The sequence below is a fragment of the Sparus aurata genome, chromosome 4 (assembly GCF_900880675.1).
Source record: "Sparus aurata chromosome 4, fSpaAur1.1, whole genome shotgun sequence".
Taxonomy (NCBI): domain Eukaryota; kingdom Metazoa; phylum Chordata; class Actinopteri; order Spariformes; family Sparidae; genus Sparus; species Sparus aurata.
Window position 1 is genome coordinate 25,009,567 of NC_044190.1, and position 25,719 is coordinate 25,035,285.

At 40.8% G+C, this 25,719-nt stretch overlaps 1 protein-coding gene across 2 annotated transcripts; it reads right to left on the bottom strand.

The window, feature by feature from the left end:
* Positions 1-914: 914 nt before the first annotated feature.
* On the bottom strand, positions 915-25,705 carry usp47 (ubiquitin specific peptidase 47). Of its 2 annotated transcripts, XM_030414463.1 has the most exons (29): positions 25,336-25,380; positions 21,715-21,771; positions 19,678-19,872; positions 17,481-17,597; positions 17,199-17,352; positions 17,017-17,113; positions 16,797-16,942; positions 16,583-16,662; positions 13,809-13,958; positions 13,529-13,624; positions 13,295-13,447; positions 12,744-12,902; positions 9,254-9,385; positions 9,022-9,098; positions 8,865-8,920; positions 8,593-8,705; positions 8,367-8,468; positions 7,937-8,144; positions 7,669-7,784; positions 7,428-7,547; positions 6,468-7,287; positions 6,116-6,291; positions 5,943-6,023; positions 5,724-5,839; positions 5,511-5,629; positions 4,183-4,313; positions 3,912-3,959; positions 3,687-3,817; positions 915-2,587 (listed from the first exon to the last, which is right to left on the bottom strand). In XM_030414463.1, exons 1-29 carry the CDS (start codon positions 25,378-25,380, stop codon positions 2,413-2,415), a joined length of 4,170 nt encoding a protein of 1,389 aa, XP_030270323.1. In that variant the 3' UTR covers positions 915-2,412. The 2 variants fall into 2 exon arrangements, with proteins under 2 accessions (XP_030270323.1, XP_030270324.1); XM_030414464.1 differs by lacking the exon at positions 21,715-21,771 and having other exon boundaries at positions 2,171-2,587; positions 25,336-25,705.
* Positions 25,706-25,719: the final 14 nt, after the last annotated feature.

Below are 25,719 nucleotides of genomic sequence, written 5' to 3' on the forward strand. Positions count from 1 at the left end.
CTCAGAACAGCACCAAACTTCAGCAACAGGAACAGGAAGCTATTGGGAAGCTAAAAACAGATGTCAACTCTCCTCCATCAGCTTTCGGGTCGGGGAAGTCCCAACGCGACGATTACCGAGTGCGATTAGAAATGCTCAATTCCTTTCTTTTCCCTGTCCGCTCTCGATAATAACTGTTATAAACTGGCAGGTAAGACACATATGAACTGTGATTGCTTTTCCATGGAGTCATAATCATACATTTTCATCCATGAGCCACGGAACTCTACTGCACTCGAGAATCGAGTCGTCGGGACTTCCCGTCAACAGGAAGCTGCTGCAGAAAAGTGGTACATTTTGTCAGCTTTTCAGTAGAAATCCAGCTAAGCTAGCGGAGGTTAGATGCCCCGGACTATGTGCTGAGACCCTGTTTGTACTGTTGCTTAAGTTTGGTGCTGTTCTGAGCATCATTTGTGGCTTTTTGGTGGCGGTCTATATTTGGATCCATTTACTGCAGTGTATTGTTGTCGTGTGGTCGTTTCTGAGGTTGATAAAACTGATTAGCGGTCTGCTAACTTGATCTCTCGAGAGGGAGTCCAACACAGTTTCACGGTGATTTAGACCATGGATTAAATTTACACTGGAATATCCCTTTAAGGTCACTGGCACAGGTATGTGTGAGCTGACCAATCAGAGCAGACCAGGTATTCAGGAGGTGATCCTTAAAGAGACAGGAGCTTAAAGGGCGTTTTTTTTTGGTTTGTTTGTTTTTTTTAAATAGCATTGGAGCATGTAAACCTATTCTAACAGTAAACCCAAATGTGATCATGAACCAGAAAATGATCATAATAATACGTGGCCTTTAACACCAAAGCCTTTAGAAAGGTAAATAGAATTTGTGAGTGACATTTTAATTTACAGTGACGGAAAACGGCAGTTGTGAAAAAAAGCACTTTAATTATTTTCTAAAATCATAACTATTTTCACACAGGATTTAAATCTCAAAGAAATACACATCAATGACAACAACAACAAAAAACAAAAGATTTCTTCAGATATTGGCATTTCTACAGTGAAGAGCTGGTGGCAGCATCAGGAGCCCAGAGGGGGCCGGGATGCTGAGCTTCAGTCCTCAGACCAGTTGCCCAGGCAGACTGAGAAGTCCAGCGGGCTTTCTACGCCCCTCTGGTGCCAGTCAATCAAGCAGCAGCAGCAGCAGGTAGAAGCGCCAAAAAACAACTTCGAACTCTCTGCCAAAAACCCAGAGAGCTCCCTCCCATCAGTACACCACCACACACACACACACACACACACACACACACACACACACACACACACATACATACATACATACATACACACACAAACACACGCTCATACATACAAAGACCTGGATGACAGTAGAGATGTACATCCAGTTCTCGTGGTGCAAAAAAGAAACAAAATCCATTTTCTAAATTAAAGGTTAATAAAGACAACAGATGTGTGCCTGGTGCCTCACGAGACCTAACCGAATGATCAAGTCTCGAGCAAAACAATAATTTACAACAAACAAAAACAAAACAAGGAGATTCTTAACATACTCTACTTGGTTTTGTTTCATTGTAATTTGTATTAAAGGACCCATCATAGCCTATGAATCACTATATCTAGTGGAAGTGATGTAGCAGAGGTAAAGCTCCTATAAAGCATAAAGAGCAGCAGTAGGGACGACCCATAACGACACTTTACTCTGGCATTATAGGAGCGTTGGAGGAGCAGAAAACCCTCCAGTCTGTAAATTCTTAATTGTTGCTTTTTTTGATTCAGATCTTATGAATGAATGACATCTGAAGCTGTCAAAGTCACTGAGAGAGTGAGGTTTGCCTTGCCAGAAGAGGTGAGGCCGAGGAAGGCTGGATAAGTAGTTCTTGGTTGTATGTGCTGTTGGTTTTAAAGTTAAAAGGAAGTTGAGCAAAGTAAGGTACGGAGGGTTTCTGCTCAAACGATGGGAGCATTTGGACTTACATGATGGTCACAGTCAGAATCAACACTTTTCCTGAAACAGGAAGAGAGACACGCAGGGAAAGAGACTGATGTGAAAAGGAGACGGGTGAATTAAATAGACAGAATGGATGCCCTCCAGCCCAGCTCCCAGTCCTAACATCTCCTCATCCATCTCTGGTTGATTTGTCTATACAGTATTTGATTCTTTTTTTTTCTGTATTCAATAGCTTTCGTACTTCCCTTTAAACTTTACAGTACAATACACTATAGTGCACAATAGGGTTTCTGAGCCAGTTCTGGGGCTCAGAGTGGAGGGTGAGAGCATGTCAGCCTCACAGCGCTGCTTGATGTTCAAGTAACTATTGGGCGTGACACTCAGTCCCGCAGCCTGGTTGCTCTGCTGCAGCAGCCAGACGTTTCAAATAACCGGGAGTGGTGCTCTGCGCCTCAGTCCTGCCCCAGGTCCTTCGCAGGGCCTCCGTCCAGGTAAATCTTGAGGGCTTTCTCCTTGCGTGGCGAGTAGCTGACGCGGTGTCCAGTCTTAAGGAGACGGCTACTCTCTTTCTTCATCAGCTCATTGCGCTCATCCTCAGACAGCTCCATAGGTTCCTCTGTGCTGTGCCTGCACACACAAAGATCACAGTAACGTTCAACTCAAGTCACAACTAAATGTCACATTCTAAGACAACGTGATGTCATGTAAGGTGGCATCTACTCTCTGCTCATCTCCACCTTTTAAGTTATTTTTGGTGAGTAGAAATCTGCTTTCTGGCCTAGTTGCAGCTCTCTTCAAAATATTTCAGATAATATTAAAGGGTATGCAGTATGTAAATAATGTAATAATGCACAATGCCAACATTAGGGTCAGACAATAATAAGTTCTATTGTAGATTATAGCAGTAAAAAAATTTAAAAGTTGATAGATCTTCTGTACTTGTGCATCTTTTGTAGGTCGACAGGAAGGCTGGAAACTATTCTACACATACATTGCTATAGTTTCAAATCTTATTAATATGATTATCGCAACAACCAAGTCCCTCGGAAAGCTCCAATGAAGTCAAAATCGCTGTTAAAGCATTTTTTTCCACATACATCTTGTACCACATGTCACCTATAGGTCAGTATCAGCACCAACAGGAGCAAAAAAGCAATTTTTAAGTTATTTTAGAGTTGGGGTTTATGAGTTATGTACTGTAGATATTTAAGATGTTGAGCAGAAACATAAGACTGGTTAGACTAACATATTTAACTTTATATCTTAAGACATTTCACATTATGATTTAAAATGACAAAAAATAAACAAGATTGTTGATCTCTCATACCTCCAAAATGCAAATCAATGGGCAGTTACGGAAGTAAAAGTTGTTGCTAGCAAAAGGACGCAGTGATTAGTTCTATAAACGCCTCCTTATTTTATGATGTTGCCATGGATATAAAAAGAACGTCAGGAGGAGTGTGTTGCGAGGGACCAGACCTAATGCATAAATATACAAAATCACAACTTTACAGTTTAGTACAATCTGTAATAGAGTTGATTGTTCTCCAGAATTGCTTTTTGCACCTTTTAATATTAAAAATTCTCATTCCGGTTATTGTCAAAACTATTGTGTACATGCGTAATGACATATCATAGTCGACACTGCTTGACCATAGTCAAGGACTGTAAGAAAAACTTCCATCAGTATTTGAATGTGGATAGTGATCATTTTGAGCTCTCTTACCTGTAGAATACAACAGCTCCATCGTCACAGATGTACAGAGGCCACACGTTTAGAGTCGACACTTTGGGGTTCCAGTCCAAATCCTGATGGATCTCCAACACAGAGATATCACAAGGGAATGTTCCTCTACCCTGCAGAGAACAGACAGACGGATCCTTAGTCAGAATGGAATAGTTTAGTAGAAGACAAAGAAGTGACCTGTGTGCCGTGCTGCATCAGACATACCTTTGCAAACTCCAGGTTCTCGAGGGGAATATCGCTGATTTCACCAAGCTGAAAACGGAAAAAAGAAACTCGTCAGAAAAGGCATATTGGACACACTGAATGGTACAGAATGGCATTTGTTACTTTAATGCTTCTGTCATGGAACATAGTTGAATGTTATTATCTATTCTATGATTCTGTGGATATTTAATTCCTACATGTTTTTATGGATAAATGCATTGCATCAGTTTATATAAAATATCTTAGTAAATATTCAAGAACACAGACATACCTTCTCCTTGAGTTCTTCTACACTGCTGCTCTCCAGAATAACTTCCTGGAAGGGCCCAAGCTTCATCGTAGCGGGGCTCCATCTCCTTGTGAGAACAGCCAGCTGCGACATCGACTTCATCTTCTCTGGTTCTGAAAAAAGAATCGCATCAGATTTTTTCAACAATCTGTTTATTGAATTTTTTACCATATCAAAAATAGCAGGAACAATAGATATGTATGCATGTCCGTAAGAGTCACTTTTTTCCAAAAAACCTGTATAAAAACAAAGTATAAGAGAATGTTTAAGTACGATGGCTCAAACGTACATATTGAATATTCAAGATAAATGAATGTACATACTTGTAAACATAAACAGGTTTGTAAACATATAAATAAAAACAGTAAAATATAGCCTGCATGATTAAACAACATCAACTGCAAAAACAAAAACAAAACAAAAAAACACAAACAAAAACATAAAAACAATTACATCGTGGAGGCAACTCTTAAAAACCTACGTCGTGTTCCGTAAAATGCTTTGTAAAGATCAATAAAGAATTAATTCCATTGCAGAGGTAATGACTAAACTCCCCTAGCTGTGTCCAACATACTAGATAAGTCCTTGTCTCTAAGAAAATTTATAAATGGGCCCCAGATGTGTTGAAACTGTTCTTGCTTATCTTTAATTGTGTATGTGATTTTTTCCAAGGGTAAACATCTTGACATTTCCTTAAGCCACTGTCCAATGCTTGGTCTATGGGAACTTTTCCATGTTAATGCTATTGATCTTTTGGCATGTAAAAGACAAGTCTATAAATATCTGTTCTCTACTTTTTATTTTATGTCCCTTTGGATAGATGCCAAGAATAAAGAATCTAGGATATGCTACTAAATGGATTAAAAGTATCTCCTGAATTATACGACTCACATCTGACCAAAACTCCTTAATCCTTGGGCACTTCCAAATGCAAAGAATCACATCAGATTTAAACTTTGTGGTACTCTAACTCTACTTTATTTCACCTGGAAACAAGAACGCACGTTGCCCTGCAGTCTGCTACTTATCTGCTGGCATCTCAGGTTTCAGCAAAGAATGACATCATAAATCAAGTAATAACTTTGCTGTGATGTTGCTTTGGGTCTCCGAAAGCAACACACATTTCACCTTTTGGTTGTTTTTTTTTCACCTTGGATCACACTATTATTTCTGCCAAAGTGAAGAAGTGTCTTTGAGGATTTCTTTTTTTTTTTTTTACTGTCACTGTTTTACTTTTACAAGTACAGCTCCCAAGGTACAAAAAACTCTTAAAAATACAATGACTAGCTTGTAGGAAACCGCAGTATTACCATTGAGAACTTCCAGGAAAACTTCCCAGTTGGAGGAGATGCTGATGTCTTCTTCATAGACATGGTAGTCCAGAAACACTGTGCCTGGGTTCTTCCATGTCTTTTTCCTGAGACGAACCCTGAACCGAACACACACAGATACATTGTTCATTAAAAACTTTATCGACTACACTTTATTCTTTGAGTTATTATTGTGTAGTAACAAAGTCTTACCTGTCAATGCTGAGGTCAAGCTTGCACTGCTCTTTCAACTGAGGAAGCAGCTCCTCTTTCGACTGTCTGACAGTCATGCCCTTGGCAAACACCGTGTCCACGAGGAACTTGCAGGGCTGGGGCACATGAATAGATTATCAATATTTGTATCAATGGTCACCTACTGTCTTGAGCTTAGAAATGGAAAAAAAAAAACCAAAATAGTATTGCAGTTCTCACCTCTGTTTCATTCACTAGTAGTTGGTATACTTTCACTCTGTATTCACCCTTTTTCAGGGCTCTTCCCAGTCGTATAGTTATCTGTGGAAAGAAGAGAAATGTTGAATTTAAGTATTGGCTTACTGACAGAACCTAGTGACGTCTAACAAATCTCTTATAAAAGCAATCCTGACCTTGTTATCATCAGAGAAAGATGAGAGTGTTTCATTGAGCCGAACACTCTCAAACTCCTGGTTGTTGGCATACACCCGAAACACCTTGAACTGGGTGGAGGTGACTCCCACGTAGGGCTCCAGGTTCTGTTTAAATGCTGCTAATGTTATTCTCTTGTCCACATGAACCACTAAACCTGAAGCAGATCATAAGAAATAACAATAAGACATTATGGCAGATTTCTTACACTCTCAGCTTGATCAAGTTATGCAAACAAATAGCAGTGAAAGTGGTCTCGGATAAACTTTTAAACAGGACGTTGACTAATTTTCCCTATTCAAGGATGATTAATCATAAATAGCAGGTTCGTACATTTTTGTGCATTCCACGTGGAGTCATCCTGAGAACAGGGCTCTGCTCTGAAGTACAGGTACTGAGCCTCAGCCTTGCTCTTCCCATTGTCGTCATACTCGCTGTCTGTCCCAGAGTCTTCTTCAGCGGTGTCCCACGTCTCCTTTTTGCCCTCGTGCGCTTTGGAGCGACGGCTACTCGTGATGCTGTGTGAGTCCAAGCCGTTGGCCAGCTGTATGGGCCCACTGTCAGCATTACACAGTGTGTCACTACTGTGGCTGGAGCTCAGGATGTCGCTGTCGACTGAGCTGGTGCTGCGGTCATTGTTCACCTCAGAGTCCGAGCGCTCCTCACAGGCAAAGTGGTTCTCAGGGTCAGAGGAGGCACCGCTGCTTCCTCCAGCTGCAGCCCTGATCCGGTTCTCTAACTCTCTGTTGTCTGCAGCCACACAGAGTGAAGAGTTTGAGTCAGCATCCTGGTTAGGGGATTCGATATGTTCAAAGTCGCTGGCGTCAGAGCTTTTCTGGCTGTCACTGGTGCTGGAGCCCTGCTGCTGCTGCTGCTGCTGCAGCTGCTGCAGAGACAGATTCTTTAACTTTTCTGTGCTCTCCTCGAGGATAGCCTCGACAGACTTCCTGTTACCCTTTGACCCTTCAAATGTGACATCAGAATCACCGCCTACTTTTTGGCAAAGAGTTCTGTTGGCCAAGGTACCAGGGGACTGCTCAGGCAGTAAGACCAAGAGTCGGATCGTATTCCCATGACGATCTAACAGTTTCCACAAGAGTGAGTCAGTGAAAGCAACCTGATGATCCATTGACTCAGAGCTCTCTACAAAAACCTGATGGAAAAATAAAACGCAGAACAGGTCAAATTCAAACGTAGCAGTGTTTAGAAGTGTTCAAGTAGATTTCGTGACAAAGTCTTACAATGGAAACACCTGGAGGCAAAACTGTCTGAATGAAAAGAAAAAGTAGGGACCTTGTTGCTCCTGAAGAACCCCTCAGCTTTCAGTGTCTTGTTTGGAACATAGAGGAGCCGGAGGTCATTATAGCAGCGCTCAAGGACCACACGCATGTTTTCTGCAGAAAGCCCTGTAGCCTGGGACGAAACGTGTTTCAAGTTCGCAAGAATTATCTCATGTTCTCACAGCTCATGTACGCAGTTCATAAAATTCAGGAAGGAAGGAGATTCAGTGAAAGAACTGAGAAAAGCGAGTTACCTGTGCAATAAGCTGTTTGAATTCAGTGATCGACTGGTTCAAGTATGCTCGAACACTGATTGGAGAGGCGATAGTCTCACTCTTCAGATCCACAACATGAACCTTCACCATCACCTCTGCAGAAAATAAGAAAACACAGCCACACAGACATAAAGCAGTCAGCAGTCTGCTCCTAAACAAAAGAGATTTGGAATTGTAATCATCTTATTTTATGTTATCACTTTCAGATATTCCTAACTAGTTTGACCAACAGCAGCAGGATACCGACCTCCAGGTTTGTAAGGCTGGAACACTTGCTCTGGCCTGCGTGTCTCGAGCAGCAAGTCGAACATATAGGAGGACTTGACACCTCCCAGCAGCAGGCCCATTGGTGTGTCCTCCTCACCTTCGTAGGAGCGCTCCAGGTACTCGTGGAACTCATCATACTTCACCAAACGGCAGCAGTCCAGGGAGACTACTCCCTCCAGCTCCATCAGCTTAAGTATAGAACAAACAAATGACCACGAAACATAAATGCAAAGAAAATGATACAGATGTTTTCCAAAAAATAACCAGAATTCGTTTGGCAATGTTAGATTATTGCGCAGTACCGACGCTTGACACATTACCCTTTTTTCAAGTCTCTATTGTTCATTCAAAGACACTTCAAAGGTCTGTTAAAAAAACACATGGGGAAGACAAATAATAAACCAACAAACCTTATAGGCCATGTCTGTTGCTTCTCTGAGAGTCTTGTCCTTGTGAACTTCCAGCTTGCTTTCCATCATCATTTTTACAGGGTGCATGCAGAAAAGCTTTATCTGAAGGTACAAAGCAAGACAGCATAAATAGTCAAACTTGATTTAAAAGAGAAGCAATAAGTCAACTGATCCTAGTTCAGAACTAGAACAACATATCTGGGGTTGAGCCATAAGAAGCATGTACCTTGCAAGTGTTGCGCTCGATCTCCCTCTGTCGCTTCTCCTGCTCTTCTGACTCTTTCTCTTTCTGAACCAAACTCTTTATGTGCTCTGGGAAGTCATCCACAGATAAATACTCTGCAGAGAAGACAGACAGTGTACACATTACAACTGCATACTAATTCAAGGACAGGTAAAGACGAGACAACCCTAGTAATAGAAGCAATATTGAGATAAAAACATCTCCACAAAACTGAAGGGATAAAGTGACATGGTTTCATGTTTTTCACTTCTTACTTGCATTCCTTGAGGGATCTTTCAGTCTATAAATCAGCATATATGCATTTGTAGAGCTGCAGGGAGGAAAACAGATGTCTTGTTAATGATTATAATGGAACAAATACAGAGTTGCATGTGATGCATTTCAACCAAGTGAGTTTTGACAGCACCTGACCTTGCAAAGGCACCTGAGTAATAGCCTCTGCTCCCTGAGGACCCCCCATATGTCTTCCTGATATCATCTTGGGTGATCTGCCGAATAAATAAAAATGCACAGAAAACTAACAAGTTACTACCGGGTTAATGATATGTAGAGTGCAAACAGATGACTAGCACTGATATAGTCTGCTTAGTCATTCTGCCTGCTCTAAGAGGACAAAGCATGTTATTCCAGGGTTGAGGCTGACCTTGCTAACGTGTTGATCATTGAAACTGTACCACTGGCCATCACTGAAGGATTTGATGCAGGCATAGTAGTGGCCACCTGCAGCACTCCCAGAATGGACCATGACAGAGAACAGCTCAAAGGTCAGCAAACTCTGAGAACAGATAGGAGGGGGGAAAAAATGTGATCAGATGAAAGAAACAACTGAGTGACTTTTTGTAAGTGCTCAACATGATGTCAGTTTTGTGTAACAAAATCACCAAGAACCACAAAGTGTCTGCCACAAAGGTCATCATCTGGAAAGTGCCATCCACAATATGAAAGACAGACATCTCATGTAACAATAACAGGGAAGTTTGGAATCACTTTTCAGCTTCGTCTGCAAGCACACAGCTGCTCAGTGACATTTCTAGCAGTCTCCCCTATCAGTACAATATTGGCACAGCAAATCTCAGATAAGAGAAAATATGTAATAATTAGATTTACTGCCTCGTGGTTGCACGCCTCCGCGCATCAGTCGAGTTGCAATTTAAGTTTTTTTGTACGAGTTGGACAACCCAAAGAAAATATGCCTCTGGCCACAGTTATCACTGGCTCAGAGGCATGAAAACCAAATCACAATTAAAATGAGTCTCTAGAAGAGCTTTACTACCCTTTAAATTTCTACCGAAGAAACTGAAACAATTAATTTGGGGTTTTTAAGATGTGATGCTGCATATGCCGATGATGTTTAAACTCTTTTAATTTTCTGAAATTCACACGATTCACATAATTTTCATCTGCATTCAGGGTTTTATTTTCATACAACCTTTTTTCATTAATTTAATTATGCACATATCAGCTAAATTAAAGCAAATCAAAATCTGACGCTTGTCCTTCACTGAAATGTAGTGTCCTCTGCTTGACTACTTACCTGGTGAATAAACTAGGTTAGTGCTGAGAGGCCAATGCTCCCTGCAATGGACTCATCCAGCCAAAATAAACTCAAAGATGTCTTTCTCTTATAACTCATTGCTTCAATACTGTTATGGGTTAGTGTTTTAACTCAACTTATTTTACTGCATGTATCATTGTGTACATTGTGTGTTAAAGTTGATGTTACTGTTATATACAGCTACACTAATCAATACTGTTTCTATACACAGGACAATATGGTGAAAAGCTTCTGTGTGTAATGTCATGGTGGGAGAAGGGGGGCGGTCAGCTGGGAGGTATTTATGTTGAGAATGGATGGATGGCACTATTCTGTTTTATTTATTTAGTTATTTTTATGATTATTAAATTTGTATTTGTTTTCCATCTGTGTGTTACCAATATGCTGTTAAAATGTATAACTCCTGTTTCTGTTGAAAAACCAGTAAAATTCTGTTTGAAAAAAATAAAAAATCTGATGCTTTCTTGTCTGTACACTGTTTTTTCCACCTCAGCTTGCTTGTGCTGTGGTTCTCCTTATTGACAGCCGAGCTCTACACTGTGTGCATTAAGCTGCATATGCAAGTGTAATTCAGAGTGTGTAAAACTGAAGATTAATTTTGTCAAGCCAATGATCGACACCCAGGCTGGCAAAATACAGAGATTAACTTCACCAGATGGTGTCAAAACTATCATCTCTCCTCTTATTAGCAAAGAACAGTAGACAAAACATTTCGGTAATGGCTTTCAATTTTTAGCTGTCGCTGACTGTCACGTTTAAGCTTTCAAAAGGCGGCAGCAGGCCATATCAGCTGCCGCTAATTAATGTTAATTCTGTGAGTAACTTGATGGTAGGCCAATATAAATCTTGGCTGTTGTCAGGTCTCTTTGCAAGCTGCCATCTGTACTCTGCCAATGATCGCTAGTGCTTCCGCAGTCCCAACAAATCCAGAGTGATACGGCTTCTCTCTAGCTGATCACGCCGTGTCGATAAGGATGTTGAGTATTTGGATCAAGAGACTTGTCCAAAATACAGTGGATCAAATTTAGAAGGCAAAGTTATCCTTAAAGGAGAACTTCGGTCGATTTAAACATGCAGCTTCATTGCTCAAGCTACCCTTGACTTGCCAGTACCGAAGACACGAACACATTTGGTCCAACCATTACAGAGCTCCGTGAACGGAGACTTAGCATTGACAGCTAACAGCATGGGGTCAGAACTTTACACTGTGTTTTAAGCATCTTAACATGCTCCACATCTCAAACCAAAAGTTATGCAACATCAACAGACACCTTAGCAGAGACATGCTAAATCAATTTCAGTCTGCAATCGCACCAAAGTGATACAGTTAAAGATTATACACAGAATGCACATATCCCCCAGTCGTAGGCACCACTTCAACCCTGCTCTCTCACCCATGTGCCTTAAATGCAAGATAGAAATTGGTACCCTAACTCATTGTTTTTGGTCATGTTTGAAACTGCAAATGTACTGGTCTAGTGTGTTGTCTGAGATACAAAAGATATTGGGCCTAGAACTGGAGATGGACCCTGCGTCTCTCATACTGGGCCTCCCAAGCCGACGCTTAACATCCAAACATAATAAGAGGTTGTATTGTATTCTTACATACGCAGTGAGGAAGAATATTTTATTGCAGTGGATTAAGGAAGAAGTACCAACTGTTAAAGGCTGGCAAAGAGTGGTGTTTGATCTAGTGCCATTGGAGTACCTGACATGTATATTACATTCAAAAACAGACCAATTCTGTAAAGTGTGGGAGCCCTGTTTGAACTATGTGGAGCCTGATGTCTCCAACATCATGCTGCAGGGATTTTCTTGACTGCTCATACTGTACATTATTACTGTATATTCAAGTATTATTTATAGGGATCTGAGCTGGTGTTCTTGTGTTCTTGTGTTTTGATATGTTTGTCTTGTCTACTTGTTGGTTTTGCTTTTTATTTTCATGAACCATACTGTGTAGACATCTTTTACTTGTAAACGTGAAAAGTTTAATAAAAATATTGATAAAAAAAAAAAACAGACACCTTAGCACACAGCACTGTAGCGTGTATGACTCAAACTGAATAAAAAAGTAGTTAAAACAGTGTGTTTGTGCAAGGAGCTACTTACCTGTTTGTTGACATCCGTGTCGTCCGGTAGCTAGACCAAACTAGTCAATCCGTTGAGCGTGCACTTATTCCCTCACTGGCGGAGACGGAAACGTAATCCAGCATTTTCGTGTTTATGTTCATAATGTACATGTCCATGTTACAGCCTGTCATGAGCCATGAGCCTTACAATAGCCTGTTAAGCCTATTAAGTGCACACTTGATGGATATGCTAGTTTGGTCTAGCTACCGGAATGGTTGGACCAAATGTGTTCGCGTCTTCGGTACTAGCAAGTCAGGGGTAGCTTGAGCAATGAAGCTGCATGTTTAAATTGACCGAAGTTCTCCTTTAATGTGTCATTCACATATTTAATCAACATTTGGGTAGATAAAAGTATCAGATTGGGGCCACACTCAATGGGGCCATCCAACAATCTAACAGACAACTAACCAACAATATCTATAATGCAATTGTTAAAGATCATTACCTTGGGCTTCAATACCCTCTCTGCACTGCCAGTGCTGTCCAAGCAGATGCCCTCATCCACACAATCATCGGTGGAGAAATCGTTGCTCATCTGGTCGCTGTGGCAACTGCCTTCATTCTCTGCTCCGCTGTCGGTGCAGCTCTCTGTCTGAGGAGACTTCTAGAGATGACAATATTTTAAAACTAATCAGAAACATAGGCTAGACACAGTGGCCAACCATAATTTATGGAATACAAAGCAGAAAGTATCTATATTGGGAAAATGTGACACACCCTCTAACATCACGTGTTCTGTTTACTTGATAACATTAACAGTAAAAAAAAGAAAAGACCTGTGTCACACTGGGTGATGCCAAAAAGTGTTAGTTCAATGGTCTTAGAGTGATCATTGGAGTGTGTGGCATATTGTTCCTTTTTCCTAGCTATTACTTATAGTAACATCAAGTAATGGATGGTCAACAGAACGAAAACCACAGTATATTCACAATTCTAAGGACCGATGAATCTAATGTTTAACACAAATAACAATGGATGCAGGTACTGTGCTTTCACCTCATCTTCCACATCAATGAATGGACTCATGTCAAGCTCCTCAGGGAAAGTCATGCGGTCGTTCAGCTTGATGCGATGCATAGTGGTGTAATCGAAATCAAAGCGTTTCAGCTGGAGTGTCAGCAGGTAGGGAAAGTGCAGAAATCTCAGACCCTGTGCAGAGAAGCATTAATTAACGGACAAGGCAGAACGATAGCAGAACTGTCTTCAATAAAGAGGACTGAGTTTTCTCACCTTCCGGGCGTCACATTTCTTTTTGCATCGTTCACAGAAGTACTGATTGGGCCCATCCAGGGTTTCTGGTTGGATAAATGCCTGCAAAGCCTCTTCCTGTGGCAGAAAAAGTTGTTGGGGGTCCATTTAGATAAAGGATAAAATACTTAACGTTCGCTGTCAACTGTATAATCTTTATACAAAGATTGGCTGAATTAAAGAAAGGCTTAAGTTAGTAAGTGTTGCTTCAGTCCTTACAGTCATTATGTTAAAATGGAATGAAATGTCAACAGAAACACACCACACTGCCGTAGACCTGGCTGGCTCCAAAGGGTCTGATCACAAGAGGGATGTCCAGGTAAGTATCAATCCTCCAGCTTTCATAGCCACACTCCAGACAGCGCACATAATCCTTCAGCTTCCCCTGGTACAGCTGGTTGATCAGGTCAGCCTGAGGATACGGAGGCATGATAGTCAGACATTCTGAGCCAACTTTTCCTTGTCACAATACAGCATTTGTTTGGACAACATTTTCTCTCACTAAACCAGCTGCCATCCGAAAAAATGGATTAAACTGATTACAAACAACTTGGCTATTCTTAGACTTTTAAACTTGTGGGGCAAGACATTCAAATTTTGGTTTAAGGTGTACAATGGGGCTACAATGAAAGATATGAAGGAGAAACTGCCCTCAAATGTATTGCATTATCCCCTTTAATGCAGTTCATAGTGTTGTGCTTCTCACAATGAATGTCTAAAACACATTCTTTCCTTTACACACACTTCATATGGTCAGTTCCAACTAGGGCTGGGCGATATGGCCTCAAATCAATATCACGATATATTGAGATACTCACCTCGATAACGATAAATGAATGATAAGTAACTGCAATTATTTTGTATTAATATATTTATGCTAAGTAATTTGATGACGTTCCCTAAATCAGTTTCCAGCGATTCAGTGCCATGTTCTGGGAGGTGAGCTAACCGTCCTCCTGCTGCTCACACTGGGTGAACCTCAGTAAAGTCACGGCTGGACCCGAGTAGAGCTTAAAATCAAGCCCGACCCGAGCCTGTGCACGTTGTGTCCGAGCCCAGCCCGACACATTGAATGTAATTATGAGCCCGAGACCGATTTAAACCCAACAACAGTTTAATACGTGGGCTGTTATAACTGACGTTGTCGACTACAATTGCAAGTTGTTTGAACTACAGAAATCTTAATGAATAATGCAACAAGTGCCGCACTTAATGCACTCGACAAAGCCGACACATGTTATTATCACGGCCCACGACTTGTTTAAAATGGGTCCACACCTCCGACTTTCCTCAAAACTTGCTCAAAGTTAATTCTATTGTTTTTATTTTTTCCTTATATCTTCATACTCCATGTTGCACTTAAGCTACACAATTAGTGATGCCGGTAACGTGTCACTCTAATCTGACCACTTTTTTCAGTAACGAGTAATCTAACACGTTAATATTTCCGAACCAGTAATCAGATTAAAGTTACTTATTCAAGTCACTGTGCGTTATATTAGTTTTGTCATTTTCCTTAGTAAAAATGTATATTTTAGCTTTCTTCTTGCGTCTCGGGGAGTGACGTCACATACGCAAGAAGTCACATTTTTCAGCATGAGGACACTCACATGTAAGACCACGCAGAGACACAAATGCAAACAACAATGGAGGGAGGAGAGAGATGCGCGTTTTCTAACTGGAAATACAGTCATTATTTGGAGTGAATAAAAAACAAAACACAAATGTTTGATCAAAGGACCGGCCCGGCCGAAGGCAGTGGCCTGTTGCAGCCTTTGAACGCAGCATCATTACGTAAACTGTCCGCGTCTCACAGCGAGAGTGGGTTCACTTGATTACTAACCTGGCATAGCTGGTGTTGCATCAGCAGGCGGAGTTTGCCATCAAATTAATGTAAAATAAGCACATACGCTGGGTAGATTAATCAAGTGGACCTAATGTTTGCGTATCAGACGCTTGAGAGCTACTGCGTTCCGCTGGATTAAATAAAAGCGGGGGGGACAAAAACTGGATTTCGGAAAGTGGGGGGGACATGTCCCCCTGTCCCTAATGGATGTTACGCCTATGACACCGAATATACCGACATGGGCAAAATGACGTCGGTTATCGTAGTAAATTTCGGTATTGGTAAATTTTCGGTTTATCGCCCAGGCCTAGTTCCAACTCAAGTTCAAGAACTTATTGTAATGAAACTTTACATGACCTAGTTCTTGTGAAGCATACTCAGACCATATATATGCATATATGCCCACATTTAGCACAGAAACATGCTAACAACATGTTACACAAACACATTATGTTAGCATTTAAGGGGATACGGACAGATTTTACACACACCATCAGTTCAGTCATAGGTAGTGCTAGTCAGACCGTGAAAACTGTTCTATATGTGCACCTGAGGCTCAACTAAACAACTGTTTTCAACGGCTATGGACCAACATGGATATATATTTGGCATATAAAAAAACTCAAGTTTGGGTCTTGAAGGAATGCGTAATCTTCATACAACCCTGGTTCCAAAAAAAGCTATGACACAGTTTTCAACAGAATGGGATGATTTGCCGATTCATTTTCTGAAATAAATTCAATTGAAAATCAGTAAATACACAAGATATTCCATGGCTGACCTCATCAACGTCACTCATCTCTGTGAGTATATTATACATATATATCAAAATCCCTGCTGTAACTGTAAACCTCCAAAATGTAAACTAACAAACAAACAGAATCCATTACAGTAGTTCTCTACGTCATTATATTATTTTTAATGGGGCTCAATCACATGCATTTATTTTGTGCTGGCCTGGAGCTCATGTGTACAGACCACATGGCTGTACATACGCACATTGGATTAAGTGTTTCCAGTTTAGAACACACTCATGAGATAAGAAACAGCTAACCCTCAGGCTTATTGACCCATTTCACTTTTCCAACAGTAGCTCCTTTGTTTCCATTGTCGAGGGGGGGGGGCTCCTTAGAATGGCTGCTGAAATCATGTTCGTCTGAAGTCTCGAGAAACATCTAGATTTCTCCTACCTGCTCGGTCTGCTTCCACTTTTGCTCCAGGGCATCAAACATGACTCTGCACAGCTCCTGGACGTCATGCTGCTGCCAAGCTAAAAATAAAAAACACACAAAAAGCGCTACTAGGTGTACAGAAATTGAGGCACATGGTTTCTACTTTCACAAACATCCAAACAAAACGAAACAAAACATGTGAGTCTAGTCACAAGAGATTACAAGAGCTCACCCTCACTGCTGTCCCAACCGAAGCTCCGCGTTACATCAGTGGTCTCTATCGCCCGTTTCTTACTGGTCTGCAGCAGAACAAACAGTCTCTGCAGCTGGAAGGGGATACTGGTGACTGGATCCTCTTCAGACTCTTCAAACTCCCAGCTGAAGTTGGAGAAAAGAACTTTAGTACTTTAAAGTGAAACATCACAAAGACTTCTAGGAGTGTAGTTCCTTACTTGTACAGTGCGTTTCTGAACTCTGGAGTCATGAACAGTGTCTGCAGAAGACTGTTCAAATAGCAGGTCATGGCCTGGTTGACCAAGCCCACATAACCTAATGCAGGGGCAAGAGACAGAGGTCAGTTGGAGTTGTATCAAAGGTATATTGTCACATGTTCACAACAGAGTCAACAGCTCACCTGTCTCAGATTTGCTGAGGATGGATGAGTAGGAGTAAGATGGACTGCTGTAGTCACCACTGCAGCCTGCAGCGCCGTCTCTGGGTAGCGGTCCAATGAAGCGCTCCTGGGAACTGTCATCCAGTCCACTGCTTTCTGCTGTTCCTGACTCATCCTGCACAAATGAACACAGAGAGGGGAATCTTTTAAACCAACATCTTTAGTTTCCAATCTCCCTGTAACCCAACCACAAAGAACTATTTAAGAAATTAGCAAGTATTTTGTTGATCTCACTGTACTCACAGATGCAATCTGGGGCTGCTCTCCATCTTTGTCTGTAAGCTGTAGGAAATTCTTCTTACCACCGGGCTCAAATCCAGAATCTAAGAGGGACATCTCACTGCTGTGGTCCAGTGGTGCCTATGGGGAGGCAAAGCAACAACAAAAATTAAATGAACAGAAACATAAAATCAACAATCCCTGGACAAATCTGAAAAAGAACAGCTTCAAAACAAGTAAGCTTCCTGCAGTCTGAACTCACAAAGAGACTTAGATTCCCACTAAACTCATTTTCAGCAAATTCTCTGTATTGAAGCATACGAGGAAAGTAGCTTGAAGCCAACATGTGAACAGAGCAACACAGACGACCAAGACTTTCTGTCTTTCTCCTCTGCGAGCTGAGGACAAGTAGGCAATGTGCTGCAGTGGAAACATACAGTAGCTTAATCCACTGACCTACTCAGTGAGATAACAACAGACACAGCACCTGGGCTTTGGCCTGGGTCAGCAGCGGGATTAGCCAGGGCTCATTTTAAAAAAAGGATGTAGTATGAACACAAACATAGACAACATACAAAAAACTCAAAGTCAACAGAGAGAGAGCACATTGAGAATGTATTCATTCTATTGTTCTCTGAGCTAAACTTCAGAGTAAACTCTCTCAGGACCGCCATTCGCACACAGCTTGATTTCTTTTGAGCAGGGAGCAATGGTATGGCAACATCCACTTCTGAACACTGATAGCATGAATAAAGAGAAAACGGTTGGCTGCCTGATTTTCAAGCATATCTCCACACTATCAGCCTCTCTGGCGTCATGATATGGCGACACTGTCCTTCCATTGTAGAAGTGGTGGGGCTGTGAGTCCTTAAGTATACTTCTAGTAAGAAAAGGATGTGTGAACGGCAACTGCAAACACAGCCATTATTATGAATCCCACTCAAGTTCACCTCAAAGTCAAATACATCAATCCAAAACGTTAACTTAAAGCTGCACTGCTTCATTTTTTGGCCTTTAACCTTCTAAAATTGGTATTGGGGACAAATAGGTCCAATATTTGTTTTTGTTGAAATAAAATCCAGCTTTTTAGATGTTAACCGTTCACTATGTTTACAAGTTGGACCAGGGGTGTCAAACTCAAATTAGCTTGGGGCCACTGCAGGTACTGTCATCAGTAGGAGGGCCATATGAGCATTCAAGTACAACAAGAAAGAGCAGCATTTCTGAAAACTTAGCTTTTCATTTCCATTCTTCACATAATAATACATGAATACAAACCGGAGTTTGTATACATTTTTATACAATTAGTTGGTCGGTGCAAATTTATTGAATCCTTGCACTGAATAAACGACTCTAATACACGTGTACTTTGTTTCTTGCCAGACATCTGGCTGCACTTCTGCTCCTATTTTCTTGCAAAAAATGCAATTAGAAGTCAACATCTGTATGCACATTAGTTTTCAACAGTGCAAATCTTTTTTTTCCTATAAGGTTGCCTCTGTAGTTGGTGTTCGCAGTGTTCCACAATGGTCAAATACAAGCATGGTGACCACTTGTACATACATCATCACGTCATAGCACGGTCATAGCACAATGGAGATCAACGCAGAGAACATGACATTACTGACTTTTTGTGGCTTATTTTGTGTCGTTTTGGTCATAGACGGCCCTGTGACATTCCTGGATTTCTTGATTATGAGAGGCAGTGTAATACACATGATTACACTTTTTTTATCATGTCCTTGTTGTGCACCCATGCTTGTGCTCATGCATGACAAACCATGCTGTGTTGTAGCAAACCTCTTCTAATCACACAAGGTCCAAGAAAATGTACCGTGCTTGAGCAAGGTACGGAGCACTCACAATAGTCAAACAAACTGTGCAGGGTGCCGATTGCCTAGTGCAAGTGCACCCTAAATACAGAGGTTTCCCTGCCAAACTAGGGCAAGTCAACTATGTTTTTTATTTGAGCAATGTGAAAAGGCTCCTATTGATTGCAAACCTAGAATTATCAACATAGAAACAAGCTAAGACCATTCCTTGTGCAATTTCACCTTAGAATCATGTTGAATCCGTCAAATGCAACTTTTACCGGGCCTCAAACTTTGGTTTGATGGAGTAATCATAATTACACTCATATCTGTGTAAATTTATGTAGAAATACTATTATCACATGTTGGAAAAAACAAAAGTGACTGTCTGGATAAATTAATCTCCTAACCATGTCTGGTGTATTCCCCCAGACGAGGTCAAAAGTGCCATTCACATATCCTGCTTTGTGGGCGACATCTTCATGGAGTTTGGGGAGGGTGGTGGAAGCAGGCAGGTTGAGGGTGAGCCTCTCATTGACCGTCTTCGCACTGGTGGTGTCCTGAATAATACACAGCACTCTTGGCTCCTCAGCTGCATTTTGGATCTGCCAATGAAGAAGAATTAGGGAAAGAAACATTAGCAGGATGTACTGGGTGCATTTCCATTCTTTTTGTGTTATGAGTTAGAGTAAAAGATTAAAACATTTCAGGCTGTGCAACATAATGCAAGTCTTTATCAGAAACACTGAAGTACACAGATGCAAAATGTCATGCCTCAGTGCCGATATGAAACTTTTACCTTACATTTCAGAAAAAATATTTCAATACTCATTTTTTGTAGTGTTGATACACCTTACTAGCTGCTTTTTTAACTCTCCTTTATAACAGCAAGTCAAAACTAGTGTAAGTGTTAAAAACGAAAACATCAAAACTGGCATAGAAGGTGTTTTCAATCAGATGTGTTAAAAAATATAATTTGAGGATCTAAGCTTTATTCCCACTAAGTATAGATATTATGAAAACGTATTCTTCAAAATATGATGTTTAAAAAAAGAAAATGGATCATTCAAATAGCTGTACCAGGAAGAGTGTCGAGTGTTGGCACAAGGGCTGACATTTTTGAAATTATATGTGGCCCTGATTGTAAACGTTATTTTTTAAAACCCATTCCTAAGTCCGCTAACACAATTTTAGCCTAGGGCTTGTTTGCCCTGCTTCAGAGCAGGGTTAGCCCAAAGTTTGCGAGGTTATTCCCTGTAGATCAACCACAAACAGGCTAATGGTGAACAAGGTAGTCACACGTCATTCCAGAATGTTAATCAGCTGCATGTCCCAACGAACATTAAGGTTGCGTCCGAAATTCCATACTATACACTACATACTCAATATGTGTACTATCATTCAACATACTTTTGAGTGAATAACAGTAGTATGCATCTGCTTAGCGTGGATATGACGCACTTCCTGCCTGTTGGATTGGAGACGCGTAACTGTGGTAACCCGTGTCAACCTCGCCTCTACCGGCAATCTGCAATAATACTCGCGTAAAACACGTTTTATTTGGCTTTTACTTAAGAATAAGGTTTCACTTATGATGACACACTGTTGTGGTTGTAATGTTAACTGAGTTAACTAAGGAGCTAACGTTAATTAAACGGCTACCGTTAGAAACTTAAATTGAAGCGTTATAATGTTAGACGTTATAACAGAGCTGCACTGGTCGCTGTCCGCCGTTGTCTGTTGTGTTGTTGTTGTCGTCACCGCTGCATTGCATTGTGGGATATTTATGCTGGCGTAGTGTCCAGTGCTTGCATACTGTAATATTTACCGGAAATAGTATGTACCTCACGTACTATTGGGTTCATACTAAGGTTTCAGACATACTAAAAAATCTCACATACTATTTAGCATACTCAATAGCATGTTAGTATGGAATTTCGGACCCAGCCTAACGCAGGGCTAGTAGAAATGCTGTGAAAGGTTATTATCCATTTCTTTATACCATGGTATTATCTTGACGAATGAACAAACAGTATTTAGTTGTGTGTGTGTGTGTGAGTACACCCATCTGAACACTCTTGTTTTCTGGTTAGTCTGGTATTTAATGAATGTACTGTACCTGTTCAAGCTGAAATGATGTGTAAACTGAAAACTAAGATCAAAACGATAGTAGCAAGAACTGGCAGAACAACTCACTCAACATGCGCTAATATACTGAGCATGCAAAGATGATGCCCAACTAGCTTCCTTAGCTTCATTTGGGTCACTACAAAATGTCTGGCATTTCAGATGACTACACCACCGCATAAACAATTGTTAAAGTTGTATTTAGAAAGGCCGTATACAGCATCATGCTGCATTATGATGGTTATACGGTGCTGCTTCATGCATCTATTTAACACCATGCTTTAGCACTTTCTCCCACACCACACACAAGGCATGGCTACCTGAGAAATCCTCTTCATCTCATCAAAAATACTCTGTCTGCAACTCCAAAACACACCCTAATAAACACACGGAGATGGTTATGGTGAGAGTAAATTAAAAGAAAACCAAACTAAATAAGGAAAATAAGTTGGAAAACATATCTTTTCAGGGTGTTTATTATCCTAAAATAAGCACCTATGAGCTCAATGTGGTTGAGCAGTAGGCCTACACTTACTAAAGTCCAGCTTTGAAATCAAACTCAAAGCTGGAAATTCAGTGATAATTACAGAATGTATTCAAGTTATTCCTGTTTTTGCAACCTCTTTGGGAGGTTTGGCAAAATGTGACTGACAGGTCTTATAAAGAAGCTGCAGCTGACAACACACAAGTGTATTATGAGATTAAAGGTTATTTTTACCGTGGATATAATCACAAGGTGCTGACATGAAGCCACAGGTACAACAAAGCACAGGCTCTATATCTTTACAGCTTTAAATTATTCTAAATAGCACAAAAATAAAGATTGGGAAACATCATTATCCTTGAACACCTATAAAATGCAACGCAATTACAACTGTACATGGCACTCATGCAGACAGTGAGAAGAGAGCAAAGGTGAAGGGTAGATCATCAATAGAAATATGTACTGCCAAATCTCTCGTGTATTTCCCTTTCAACCATGGCTCAACAAATTAAACTAGCTCCCTTAAATCACCGCCTTGTTGAGACACCATGTAGCCTGGCAGTAAAAGTAACATACCTGTATAAAAAAAAATACTGCACAGGAGGTTAACCAAAGCTGCAAACTTTAGTTTCCACTTAAAATGTCCTCAAAGTCTAACATAAAGCAGGTGGCGCTATGTGTCAGCTTCCTGCTATCAGGCTCAATAACAAAGACCCCTTAACATTGGAAGGAAAACATCGGGGAAACCCAGTGATGGCAACAAAGTCCTTAATAGTGGGGGCAAACATCCTGTGTTGACGGGCTGTTTGTTTTTGGCTTGTTATGACTTGTACAAGCACAACAGACCAAATGCAACGCCAAAGAAAAAGAAGCCCAGATGATAGTCAACTTTCTCAAGGAAGGAACTCTGTGACCCGCAAAATTTAATAATTAACCAACCATGCCATGCTAGTCTAATTCCTACTTATGGTAAATGATACGTGGTCGCACATGTATGGTGACTGGGGTTATTAACTGGGCACCTCTCCTCACAAATGCTTCATTTATTATGGCCCTTGGCATCAACCTACAGCTCAGAGTGACTTCTGGTATCCCTGTACACCAGCAACACTGCTGTCATCCACTTTCAACACCAAACACCAGCTTAAGTTACCAACACTACCCTTTAGCTCACGTCTTGTTCCACAACATTAGTTAATAATTTGTAACTTTGCCATTGATTTCAGCAATAGACCTCAAGTACTGGAAGCGATCTTTGAATAGGTGTTATATTACTAGCCTAAAAAAATTTCTACAAGCCTGAAGGATAGTCTGATGCATATCTTAATGATCAGATGATTTCATTGTTGGATCGCTGGAGAAATAAACAAGTAACCACTGCTGCACCTAGCACCACCAATACGACACAAGGAAGTTTGCAAACGTATCTACATGGTTTTGACCAATGTGTGCAGTAGTTAATTTGTGCAAAGATTTAAAGGATAGTTATCAACTGAGGTAATGTTTCCCTTCTACCCATGCTAGGTATAGAGTGGTGTAGTTTGTAGTCTTAGAACACAGTGTGTATAGATGTGAAAAAATGCATGCTAATTTCTAAGTATTTTTAAAAAAAATGGTTTTCAGTTAAAAGCCTGACATAAGGTCTGTGGTCAAGATATTTACACATTTTGTTGTAAATCAGGCATAAAATACATAATTAAATGTCCCACAATTTAATAAGTGCTTGCGTGTCTTAAAAAAACCAAAAATCTAAATGAGACTACAGAAGTTGTCAGGGACATTACATGTCATCAGAGCAAACACAAAGACTCATCTTCTCACTAGTCCGTCTTCACAGGCCAATTTTAGTTTCAAATTATTCCAGCTCTGACTTTTCAACTTGTGACTGATCAAATTATAGAAAATGTGTATGGGAATTGTGCAGTAAGACACTTAGTGGTGGTGACATTTCAGTATTGCATTAACATCAGCTTTTTACTAAAAAACATTAAAAAATAACAAACCCAACTTCATCCTCACAAGCTCATGTGATCCCTATTGTTTATAATGAAGGCTTGCCCACCAGGGTTCTATTACATCCATTAATAATCAATCGATATCTTGCTAAGCTAGAGGCTACACTGTTATTAGTAATATATTGAAACCTGTGCAGTGCTGCGCCATTTATCTCATTTTCCCAGCAGCCCTGATATGAACGAGTGACGTCCTGCGCTTCATATATGACTGCTGCTGACGTCAATGCGGCCAAGTGTTATTAAAACAATAACCACCTATATCGGGTATCCCAATAACGTGTAGCAATCGTATAGATAATTGTAAGTATAAAAAGCACATGGACGTGAGGGCAATGCCAATATTTTCCAAAGCGTGTTATAATCAGCGTTAACCTGAGTCAACACGTCAGCAAGCAAATTACCATCTGAAAAGCACGAATGGTGTTGACAGAGGATCGACCTGATTAATATACTGCTTGTGTGGAAAACATGACATCCATCGTAAATCAAAAGATTATTGTTTTAAGTTACGCATCGTACTGGACGTTGACAGTTTAGATAACCACCAAGCCAAACAAGATAAACAAGCGAAGGCTACATAACTTATCAAAACAAATCAGTTCGTCGAAGGTGCCTGAAAGGAAAGGGAAGACCTTATAAAGTCAACATTAAGGGCACCCAGACGACCAACTCTAGCAGTAACGTTGTGTTCACGCTATATACATCTGCATCTTTCATGAGTAACGTTAGCTAGGCAAATCCGCTAACATTAGCGCTAGCTCCTGGATTTGACTAGCTAACGTTATCACTAAAGCTACCAGTACCATTCAAAACAAGCTGCAAACGACAGTACGGAATCAAACTATGCATACCTATAGAACTAGCTTTAGGGGTAATTGTTGCCTCAACACTGCCAGTAGGTGAACTGAGGTGATATAGCTAATGACATTTGGTTTAGCAACTTCAATAACATCTAGGTTGTTGTCATTACCCAGACTTCAAGGGCTAACGACATTAGCTACCCACATCCTACGAGCTAGCTAATGTTTTTGGCAAGTTAGCCAACTAATGTTGACAAACGCCGTGTTCGTCTGTCGACCGCAACATTTGAAACGCATTACAGTTTGTGATGTTCAGTACGCTTATTACGAAGTCTAAATAACTAAATTATAATTACGCTAAAGCGTTAGCTACCCATATAAACTCACTATATGGGTAGCCGCTAACTGATGTTAGCTAAGACGTTAGTTAGCTAGCCGTGTCACGACAGGCCGTCCAAGTCATGTTTAGCTAACAGTTAGCAGCTGAGAGTTAGCCTCTAAATCACAAACCAAGATTACAAACTCTCAAAGTGGTGTAAAAGTTTTTGCCAATGACATTATTAATGAACATGATCTGCAAGGGTGACAGCTGACGCCCAGAGATTGGTTCTCCAACCTGGGCTGGGTCCGTGATAACCTCACCTCTTTGGGTACGAACTGGTTCTCCTCGCTAGGCACCATTTCCATTTGCGCGACAGTTTAGACAAGCATCTATCCGGACAAGGATGTCAGCGCAAAAACTTTGCAGCGGCAAACACAGACATGGCTTGTGTCCGGTTTGTTGGAAGTTTGGATGCTTGGAAAACAAAATTCAACTTGCCAAAAACTTGTAGGCTTGTATCGAAGTGATCGCAACACTTTCGGTTACACTACCCAAGCACAAAGTGTCCTGCAATAACTGGAGAAAGATGGCCGGTGTTTTACTCCGCGAGACTTCACTCAACAGCTCTGGCGTCACATTCCATCCAGACAAACGTGCGTGATGTGTGTGTGCGGGCAGGATGACGTCGGCGTGTGTCTGCGTTT